The 11,610-nt window shown below is 43.2% G+C and overlaps 1 protein-coding gene across 3 annotated transcripts; it reads left to right on the top strand.

Moving 5' to 3' along the window:
• The first annotated feature begins 685 nt into the window (after positions 1-685).
• LOC121541781 (calsenilin) lies at positions 686-8,499 on the top strand. Of its 3 annotated transcripts, XM_041851079.2 has the most exons (9): positions 741-2,394; positions 2,754-2,756; positions 3,212-3,336; positions 4,183-4,252; positions 6,624-6,694; positions 6,799-6,906; positions 7,071-7,175; positions 7,426-7,488; positions 7,760-8,499. In XM_041851079.2, exons 1-9 carry the CDS (start codon positions 2,292-2,294, stop codon positions 7,805-7,807), a joined length of 696 nt encoding a protein of 231 aa, XP_041707013.1. In that variant the 5' UTR covers positions 741-2,291; the 3' UTR covers positions 7,808-8,499. The 3 variants fall into 3 exon arrangements, with proteins under 3 accessions (XP_045063953.1, XP_045063951.1, XP_041707013.1); XM_045208016.1 differs by lacking the exon at positions 7,426-7,488 and having other exon boundaries at positions 737-2,394; XM_045208018.1 differs by having other exon boundaries at positions 686-4,370.
• Positions 8,500-11,610: the final 3,111 nt, after the last annotated feature.

The following is an 11,610-nucleotide window of genomic DNA, read 5'->3' as shown; positions in this document are numbered from 1 at the left end:
TATCCCACTGGCTAAAGGGTGAATGCACCAATTTGTAAGTCGCTCTGGATAAGAGCGTCTGCTAAATGATGTAAATGTAAATGTAAATTTTTTATTTTATTCCAGGTCATCAGTTTACATTGTGTTACTTTCGTATCACCCGTCTCTCCTGTAATTTCTCCCAGGCTAACACCCAAGCCTAGCTAGCATGATACTTGAAACCTATGCAGTCATTTAATAACTAGATGGGTTAAGAAAATGACATGTTTGGAACCTTAAACAACTAAACACAACTCTACAACCAAAAAACACTTCTGGGTCCATTTTTTAAAACTTATATTGCTCAAAACCACTTTTTTGTTGATAACTCGGCGAAACATGATCGGACTGGGCTGTTGTTTTGCAGGGAGGTCGTACTCCACATTAGGAATGCGCTGACCTCACTGCGACATTCTAGCTTCTGTGTTATCTGAGAAAATGGGCGTTACTTTTGCACTGTGTTACTTTCGTCCCGGCTCTCCCATGCAACATGAATCAAATAAAATAAAATCAAATTTTATTGGTCACATGCGCCGAATACAACAGGTGCAGACATTACAGTGAAATGCTTACTTACAGCCCTTAACCAACAGTGCATTTATTTTTAACAAAAAAAGTAAAAATAAAACAACAACAAAAAAAGTGTTGAGAAAAAAAAGAGCAGAAGTAAAATAAAATAACAGTAGGGAGTTGTTGAAGTTTCCCCCTCCATGTCATTGAGGGGAAAGCGGCTGTGGGAGCACTGAGCAGAAGCTACGTAAAAGAAAAATCCTGCACTTGGCGCAGAAATCTCCATATGAATAGCCAAGCCAAGTCGGATTCCAGAAAAGTCTTCCAGTGAAGTGGTCAGTGCTGCTTAAGTGTTTTCCTGATAGTGTCCACAAAGTGCAGCACCTTTATGTGCAGCATCTCTGGGCACTTAGAAGAGAGAGTCAAGTGGCTAACTCCATCTAAATCTCTCTCTCTCTGTGTCTTTGGTAAAATGCATTTCTGGCCTGTTCCCATTCCAGTCCTAAGACCAGCATTTTGCATCTCAACGATTGATTTATCCTCCCCTGCCCCCTCTCTCAGCTCCTGCTTAAACTCATTCCATTAAGATGTGGACACTCCTCAGTTATGAACTCTACCCCTCTTCGTCTCTTCTCTTTGTCTTGTTTATGCCCTCGCAGTCATGCACACCACCACAACTGATATCATGAAAGCGTTGGTGGATTGTAAATGAATGGAGAACATTGTTGCTAAAACTTGACAGAGAGTAATAGGATAGGAAAAAACATTAGGCCACTCTGTCTACCTCCCCTATTTAAAGTCCCTTATTAAACTCAACTGGAACATCAGTTTTTGATATCTGTTTGCTGAATTAGAAACACAATGTGGGGTTTCTTTGTGAATTCATCCAGTGTTATGTTTGATGTGAGTCTGCCTATATGTGCTATATGTTTCAATGGTAGGTAGGCAGCGCCACACAGGGCAGGGCAGACTCCTTCACTCTAAGTGCTGCTGGTCATATTCCAGCCATCAGCGGATGTGGATCAATGCCTGGTTTACAGCTTTACATCATCCTTGAAATGCCTCGTCAAACAAGGAAACACTCAGACCGTCAATAAGAAACTATTAGTAAAGAAACACACATCATCCCTCCGGTCTCACTGCCCTCCTCCCCCCTCTCCCACATCTTTCTTGCTCACTCAAACTGGAGACTGCACAAGCGAAGAATTCCTGTCTTGATGGACCTGTGGGACGGACTTACCCAAAAAGGGAGACACAGGGGTTGCAACTCTTAACTACAGAGGATACTTCACAAAGGATGGAGAGATTTGGGAGATTAAATAGTATACCATTGTTTTTTAAAACTCAAAACCATGCACTGGACCTGGATTTAGAGGGACTTTTGGAAGACAAAATATTATCAACAAACTCACCTTTTTGCTTTCACTGGAGATCAAGGGGTTAAATGAAGGGCAGCTGAAACAGAGTGACTGTTATTGGATCTTTACCTTGTTCACCCATGAAGAGCATTGTCACTTGCAGATTTCACCTGCTTTAACAGTGTGTGTGGGTGGGAGGATCGGGGGAGTAAAGTGCAAGTGTGAGCAATATATTTCAGTGTTTGCAGCTATTTTTCAGGCATCTTGTTCAATTGTTTAATTGGATGTTATTTTAGACACACACATACAGCAGCAAATATTTGTAAAGTTATGGAATACACATCCTATATGTTCAGGGCTGGCTAATAGAACGCATGTAAAGGTTCTTACTCAAATCAATCAGCCATGGTGCTGGATGGCATGGAACTGATTACAATTACTGTAGTCGTTGGCCTATTTTTTGTAATGCTCAAGCAGTTTGGTGTCTGGGAGCCCTTGTCATTAGATGGTAAGTAACAGGGACAGACTCCTCAGTCCCTTTTCTGATCAAGGCCATCATATTCCTCACAGATAGACAGAAGCTTTTTGTACTGTGTTGTTGATAGTTGAAGCTACTTGATTTCACTGTTGTCACCTTATGAGAGACAGCTGGCTTCCACTGCATATTAAGACAAAATGCCTCAAGACACAAAGGTCTCATGTCTTATTACTGGTGGATAGAAATAGAAAATATTTTAACCTCCCAAAAATACTGTGACCACCTGCTTAACCTGATTGTATGTGTTTCCCCCTTTCTCACCTCCTCACTTCCCTATACTTCAATCTCTTCCTCACCCCATTCCTCTCTCTGATGTTTGTATTTCATAGATGGTGAGCACACACACAGTAGTAACTCCATGTATTCTTCATTTCCTTTTGTCTCGACTATGCTTTAATCTGTGCCCCACTCTCTCATTATGTACATGTATATACAATTTGTTTTGTCTCTCTCTGAGTGTTGCTTTCTTGTCTTCCACTCATCATCCTCTCTTACTTTATTATCCACCTGTTCACCATCTTTTTCCCTTGAAAAATGGTATTGTACACCATTGTCCTCCAATCCAATTTCTGTGTTACCCACCACACAAATTTCTCTCCCTCCAATTTCTTCCGATTATCCCCACATCTTCTTCTCCCGATTTCAACCTTTCTCATCCCCTCCTGTGCTATTTTTGCCTCTCCCTGAATCCGCATTCTCCTCTCCTTTTCACCTCTCCCCTTCTCCCAACTCCTTCCTTTCCCTGAGTTGTCCTCCTCTCCCTCTCTCCCTCTCCTCTCTCAAACAGAGAGTAGTGAATGTGAATTGGAGCTTTCTACTGTTCGTCACCAGCCCGAAGGCTTAGAACAGCTCCAGGCCCAGACCCAGTTTACCAGGAAGGAGCTGCAGTCGCTCTACAGAGACTTCAAAAACGTGTGACTGGGACTTGGCTGGGCTTAGAGCACCGAGTGGGAGTGGGGTGGAGGTTAAATAAACACTGTCAGGGACTTGAAGGACTGCAAAGATATCGTCTCACAAAATGTTTTACATACTTTACATAGCTACATACATTTACACAGATATTTACACATACTGCAAGCCATTAGACATACAGGTAACTGCCAAAATAATGGAAACACTTGAGTAAATGAGGGATACAAAGTATATTGAAAGCAGGTGCTTCCACACAGGTGTGGTTCCTGAGTTAATTGAGCAGTTAACATCCCATCATGCTTAGGGTCATGTATAAAAATGCTGGGCAAGCCATTATTTTGGCTACCATGGCTATGCTCCCATAGTATGACAATGCCCCCATCCATAGTGCATGAGTGGTTACTGAATGGTTTGATGAGCATAAAAATCATGTAAACCATATGCCATGGCCGTCTCAGTCACCAGATTTCAACCCTATTGAACACTTATTGGAGATTCTGGAGCGGTGCCTGAGACAGCGTTTTCCACCACCATCAACAAAACACCAAATGATGGAATTTCTCACAGAAGAATGGTGTCACATCCCTGCAATAGAGTTCCAGACACTAATAAGAATATATGCCAAGGTGCATTGAAGCTGTTCTGGCTCACGGTGGACCAACGCCCTATTAAGACACTTTATGTTGGTGTTTCCTTTATTCTGGCAGTTACCTACTTATTAGGCGTTTACAAGCTGTTAGACACATCTATTTTCACAGATATTTAACTAAATTTAAACATGCATACAGTACATACAAGTTAAGTAAGACAAACTTATTAAAGATATTTTCACTTCTCTCTGAACAGGAGTGTCCTAGCGGGCTGGTGGATGAGGAGACGTTCAAGACCATCTACTCACAGTTCTTCCCCCAGGGAGGTAGGAGTCTCCCCTCAAGAGATGCAAGGGAGGCACCATGGAATAGTACAGCAGATGGGTGGAAGACGCCCTTTCAACTGCCCCTACTGTTGTCAGCTATTTCAACCTGGACTCAGAGGTAGACGTAACATAGTAAATGTAAATCCGTGACACTCAAATTAGTATGATATGTTTTGTATGGTATTTATTTGTGGATGTCCATCATCCATTTCGTATGATATGTTACGAATTACAATTCGTATGATATGTTATGAATTGCAATTTGTGCAATATGTTACAAATTTGCAATACGTATGGTCAAATCAAATCAAATCAAATCAAATTTTATTGGCCACATGCGCCGAATACAACAGGTGCAGACATTACAGTGAAATGCTTACTTACAGCCCTTAACCAACAGTGCATTTATTTTAAACAAAAAAGTAAAAATAAAACAACAACAAAAAAAGGGTTGAGAAAAAAAGAGCAGAAGTAAAATAAAATAAAATACAATAACAGTAGGGAGGCCGGGGGGTACCGGTGCAGAGTCAATGTGCGGGGGCACCGGCTAGTTGAGGTAGTTGAAGTAATATGTACATGTGGGTAGAGTTAAAGTGACTATGCATAAATAATTAACAGAGTAGCAGCAGCGTAAAAGGATGGGGGGGGCAGTGCAAATAGTCCGGGTAGCCATGATTAGCTGTTCAGAGTCTTATGGCTTGGGGGTAGATGCTGTTGAGAAGTCTTTTGGACCTAGACTTGGCACTCCGGTACCGCTTGCCGTGCGGTAGCTGAGAGAACAGTCTATGACTAGGGTGGCTGGAGTCTTTGACAATTTTGAGGGCCTTCCTCTGACACCGCCTGGTATAGAGGTCCTGTATGGCAGGAAGCTTGGCCCCAGTGATGTACTGGGCCGTACACACTACCCTCTGTAGTGCCTTGCGGTCGGAGGCCAAGCAGTTGCCATACCAGGCGGTGATGCAACCAGTCATGATGCTCTCGATGGTGCAGCTGTAGAATTTTTTTGAGGATCTGAGGACCCATGCCAAATCTTTTCAGTCTCCTGAGGGGAATAGGCTTTGTCGTGCCCTCTTCCACGACTGTCTTGGTGTGTTTGGACCATGATAGTTCGTTGGTGATGTGGACACCAAGGAACTTGAAGCTCTCAACCTGTTCCACTACAGCCCCAGTCGATGAGAATGGGGGCGTGCTCAGTCCTCTTTTTTTTCCTGTAGTCCACAATCATCTCCTTTGTCCTGGTCACGTTGAGGGAGAGGTTGTTGTCCTGGCACCACACGGCCAGGTCTCTGACCTCCTCCCTATAGGCTGTCTCATCGTTGTCGGTGATCAGGCATACCACTGTTGTGTCGTTGGCAAACTTAATGATGGTGTTGGAGTCGTGCCTGGCCATGCAGTCATGGGTGAACAGGGAGTACAGGAGGGGGACTGAGCACGCACCCCTGAGGGGCCCCGTGTTGAGGATCAGTGTGGCAGATGTGTTGTTACCTACCCTTACCACCTGGGGGCGGCCCGTCAGGAAGTCCAGGATCCAGTTGCAGAGGGAGGTGTTTAGTCCCAGGATCCTTAGCTTAGTGATGAGCTTTGAGGGCACTATGGTGTTGAATGCTGAGCTGTAGTCAATGAATAGCATTCTCACGTAGGTGTTCCTCTTGTCCAGGTGGGAAAGGGCAGTGTGGAGTGCAATAGAGATTGCATCATCTGTGGATCTGTTGGGGCGGTATGCAAATTGGAGTGGGTCTAGGGTTTCTGGGATAATGCTGTTGATGTGAGCCATGACCAGCCTTTCAAAGCACTTCATGGCTACAGACGTCAGTGCTACGGGTCGGTAGTCATTTAGGCAGGTTATCTTAGAGTCCTTGGGCACGGGGACTATGGTGGTCTGCTTGAAACATGTTGGTATTACAGACTCAGTCAGGGACATGTTGAAAATGTCAGTGAAGACACTTGCCAGTTGGTCAGCACATGCTCGGAGTACACGTCCTGGTTGCTAGATGTTTGCGTTATATGCCCACCCGTCCTCCCCGACCAACCTAATTTTTGGCTTAAGTAACCATACCCAACGTATCATATCATACTAATTTGAGTATCACAGATTTACATTTATTATATTATGTCTCTGAGGCCAGGCTGGCTATTTCAATGGGCTGTTATTTGATAGAGAACATTGTATTACTGATTTGGAGTAAACATTTTATCAGAAGATGCAAGATTCTGACAACTCAGAACCTCATCGATTGATATATAGATGCTATAAAGACTGACCCATTTCACCCTGAGCAAAGTGGATGTAAGTGGAAAGAGAATAAATAACCAACTGTCACCCACTGTACGCCTGCCTAATGTTAACTATATCATTGTAATCACTTCTCAGATGCCACCACATATGCACATTTCCTGTTCAACGCTTTTGACATGGACAGAAATGGCACTATCCATTTTGAGGTAAGCAAAGCTCCTTTAAAGTAAGGTAATTTCCTCTCTAGCAATAAAACCTTCCTGAACAATCAATTAGCCATCCCAATAACCTGCTCAATCCCCCCCACCAGGACTTTGTGATTGGACTATCTGTACTGCTCAGAGGTTCGGAAACAGAGAAACTCCGGTGGGCCTTCAATCTGTATGATATCAACAAGGATGGCTGCATTACCAAGGAGGTACAGTGTAAGGCTGTGCCTTGCATAGAGAGAGTTATACTGCTAGACAGACAGACATAGCACTGACTCGTGACTGTGCGTGTGCGTCCGTGTGTGTGTTTTTGTGTGTGTGTGTGTGTCTTTGTGTGTGTGTGTATGTGTGTGTTGTGTGCACCTGTGTACAGGAGATGTTGGCCATAATGACGTCCATCTATGACATGATGGGCAGGTATACCTATCCCAGTGTACGAGATGATGACCCATCTGAGCATGTGGACAAGTTCTTTCAGGTACATTAACCCCCAAGCGTATAACCCCCTCCCATCCCACCCCCATGTCTGACATTTGACATGTTGTTTAAAACCTTCTGTCCTTCTGTTTGTATTGTTTCTGTCCTAAGGCTTTATTGTTTGGTTATTGTTTGATGAGAACTCTCGTCTGTTTTAATTTTCCCAACCTTAAAGCTTCACATTGTGTCACTGTGGAGGTTAGTAGTACTGTATGTAATCATACAAGATCTTTAATGGCCATCTTTAACAGAAAATGGATCGGAACAGAGACGGGGTTGTGACCATTGATGAGTTCATAGAGACCTGTCAGAAGGTAAACACATCCTCCACAAGCTTTACTGGTGAAAAGATGCCCAGACAAGCCACTGGCTATTACATGGTTTTAACTTGTCTGGCTAACATCCCAGGTATTCCTGTAGTTGGTAGACAGCAAGTTCTGTCAGGTTTGTCTTACAGAACCAGCACAACATGTCAGAGGAGCATAAAACATATGAACAGCTAAGAACAGTACTGCCATAAGTAGTGTTCAATTGACATTGTGTCCAAAAAAAACAGATTCCTTAACTCTTAATTTCTCTCACCAGGATGAAGATATCATGGCCTCCATGCAGCTCTTTGAGAACGTCATCTAGATCTAGGAACGGACAGAGAACATGGATCTATGTATAAATCCTGATGACCTTTTATTGAGTCCAATAACAGACCCTACAAGCCCCTCCCCTCTTTAACAATAACAGACCCTACAAGCCCCTCCCCTCTTTAACAATAACAGACCCTACAAGCCCCTCCCCTCTTTAACAATAACAGACCCTACAAGCCCCTCCCCTCTTTAACAATAACAGACCCTACAAGCCCCTCCCCTCTTTAACAATAACAGACCCTACAAGCCCCTCCCCTCTTTAACAATAACAGACCCTACAAGCCCCTCCGCTCTTTAACAATAACAGACCCTACAAGCCCCTCCGCTCTTTAACAATAACAGACCCTACAAGCCCCTCCCCTCTTTAACAATAACAGACCCTACAAGCCCCTCCCCTCTTTAACAATAACAGACCCTACAAGCCCCTCCGCTCTTTAACAATAACAGACCCTACAAGCCCCTCCGCTCTTTAACAATAACAGACCCTACAAGCCCCTCCGCTCTTTAACAATAACAGACCCTACAAGCCCCTCCCCTCTTTAACAATAACAGACCCTACAAGCCCCTCCGCTCTTTAACAATAACAGACCCTACAAGCCCCTCCGCTCTTTAACAATAACAGACCCTACAAGCCCCTCCGCTCTTTAACAATAACAGACCCTACAAGCCCCTCCGCTCTTTAACCCCTCACCGTTTGATAATTGAAGATTATTTGCACACATCAAAATGAGGACAGTAAACATTTAGCAGGGGGCATAGGGGAAATGTGACTCTAAACATTTAACTCCATTATGTATGGTCCTGCTGACAGTTCTACTTTCCTTACCAGGGAATGGCAACATAAGAAGTGAAATGTTAGAACACTGTACAGTAGTATGTCTACTGCTTATGCCTGAACAGATTATGATACTTTGCATGTTTGCCTGGGAGTAGTGTAAGTTAATATTAACACAGTTGAATGTAAGTATGAATTTTGTTATTGAGTAGCCTGAAACAGTTCAAATATTATTGTATTTGTTTGTGTGTGTGTTGGGGGGGTTATAAGTTGATATTCACACAATCACAGGAGGCCGGTGGCACCTTAATTGGGGAGGACGGGCTCATAGTAATGGCTGGAACGGAATAAATTGAATTTTATCTAACACATCAAACACATGGTTTCCATGTGTTGTGTTACCATTCCATTCACTCCATTCCAGCCATTATTATGAGCCATCCTCCCCTCAGCAGCCTCCTGTGCACACAATAGCTTAGAAATGTAAAAGCTTTTAACATTTCTGTACCCTCGGGTATAGCTCATCAGCATTGTGATTGGAAGGTGGGATTTATTGATCTTGCCATATCATATACCTACTCGCACCATACATACAGTACAAAACAATCACACTAAGGTACTTAAGTGTTACCCAGAAATGATTTGATATTGAGATCAAAATGGCTGCATTGGACTTTTAAGTTACATACACCATGACCAACATTGACATGTGCATAATGTTTTAGCCAGACTGGTCTGACAGCATTCCTGCCAGATACAACCAGAGGTACATCCCACTGGGCAAAAACTGGTTGAATCAACGTTTTGTCGTTATGAACATGAATATTTGAAATACATTTTCTGAATCAGTCATCTAAAGTAATGATTTGGTTGTGAGGATAGTAGGAGTACAGTTAAGATGGGTCGGAACTCAGACACTGAGGCTACCTCTGTATTGGAGTGTTGTGAAGCAAGTATTTTTTTGCACCGTATTTGTGGAACAATCTTGAACATTTTCTTAAATTGGATGCCTTGAGGGCAATACAGAAACCTGACTGAGGACCTTATTACTGATGAATGTGTTTATTTTTATGACTGTGTTTTGTTTCTACTTGCATTTTGTAATTGTATTTGATGTGTGCCTTTCTGTAATTTCTGTAATTCAGGGCTTATCTGTATGACTCCCTGATAAAATAAAGGATTAATAAAAAAACACTCAATCATGCATGATACAGCATCACTAGTACAATGGAGAATAGAATCATAGTGTTTAATGGATCAACCAAACTGTACATGCTCTTGTGTTTATTTGTTAATTGTAAAAAGTAAAGATGTGAGTAACAGATACACTACATGACCAAATGTATGTGGACACCTGCTCATCGAACATCTCATTCCAAAATAATGGTCATTAATATGGAGTTGGTCCCCCCTTTGCTGCTATAACAGCCTCCACTCTTCTGGGAAGGCTTTCCACTAGATGTTGGAACATTGCTACGGGGACTTGCTTCCATTCAGCCACAAGAGCATTAGTGAGGTCTGGCACTGATGTTGGGCGATTAGGCCTGCTTCGCAGTCGGCGTTCCAAATCATCCCAAAGGTGTTCGATGGGGTTGAGGTCAGGGCTCTGTGCAGGCCAGCCAAGTTCTTCCACACCGATCTCGACAAACCCTTTTGGATGAACCTCACTTTGTGCACGGGGCCGTTGTCATGCTGAAACAGGAAAGGGCCTTCCCCAAACTGTTGCCACAAAGTTCGAAGCACAGAATCGTCTAGAATCGTCTAGAATGTTAAGATTTCCCTTCACTGGAACTAAGGGGCCTAGCCCGAACCATGAAAAACAGCCCCTGACCATTATTCCTCCTCCACCAAACTTTACAGTTGGCACTATGCATTGGGAAAGGTAGCGTTCTCCTGGCATCCGCCAAACCCAGATTCGTCTGTCTGACTGCCAGATGGTGAAGTGTGATTCAACACTCAAGAGAACGCATTTCCACTGCTCCAGAGTCCAATGGCGGCGAGCTTTACACCCCTCCAGCCGACGGTTGGCATTGCACATGGTGATCTTAGGCTTGTGTGCGGCTGCTCGGCCATGACTGTAAGTCGCTTTGGATAAAAGCGTCTGCTAAATGGCATATTATTATTATTATATTATTATGGAACCCCATTTCATGAAGCTCCCAACGAACAGTTATTGTGCTGATGTTGCTTCCAGAGGCAGTTTGGAACTCGGTAGTGAGTGTTGCAACCGAGGACAGACCATTTTTACACGCTACGCGCTTCAGCACTCGGTGGTCCCGTTCTGTGAGCTTGTGTGGCCTACCACTTCGCAGCTGAGCCATTGTTGCTCCTAGACGTTTCCACTTCATAATAACAGCACTTACAGTTGACCGGGGCAGCTCTAGCAGGGCAGTAATTTGAAGAACTGACTTGTTGGAAAGGTGGCATCCTATGACGGTGCCACGTTGAAAGTGGCTGAAATAGCCGAATCCACTAATTTGAAGGGGTGTCCACATACTTTTGTATTTATAGTGTATTATAATCAATCTAGTATCCTTGCATGATCAGTCTTGTCCTAAAATGTGAAGAAGGAACAGTCATCCACTTAATAGCCAACAAGGTGTTCTCAGACTGAAGTATGTAGCGAACGATAGAGATGCGGAAGAATTCCGTTTTAGTCGTCAGGCAAGTTGACAGAGGAGGTCTCATGGAAGGTGAGAAGTCAGACTATTTTAACTTGCTATTATTTGGTTATTATACAATCTTAGTTTGTTGTTACTCACAATCATGATGGATGGAAATACATATTTTTCAAACAAAACAACAAAATTAGAGTTAGCCTAATCCATGCACAACTGGGGTTAGGAACATGCTGTTTGCTTATTTCCTATTCATTCTGGGGGGGTTTTATTATGAAAATAAAATAACTCCACGCCCATAGGTAAGAGAACACAGCCAAAAGCACGGCAAGGTGCAGAGAAGTAGATTGTCACAAAGAATCAGTTCTTTTAAGATGGACAGATTCTATCAAGAGAAAGGGA

This window comes from Coregonus clupeaformis, chromosome 27 (genome assembly GCF_020615455.1).
Source record: "Coregonus clupeaformis isolate EN_2021a chromosome 27, ASM2061545v1, whole genome shotgun sequence".
NCBI classification, from domain to species: domain Eukaryota; kingdom Metazoa; phylum Chordata; class Actinopteri; order Salmoniformes; family Salmonidae; genus Coregonus; species Coregonus clupeaformis.
The sequence above is the reverse complement of the archived record's forward strand: the minus strand, read 5'-3'. Positions and strand labels throughout refer to the sequence as shown.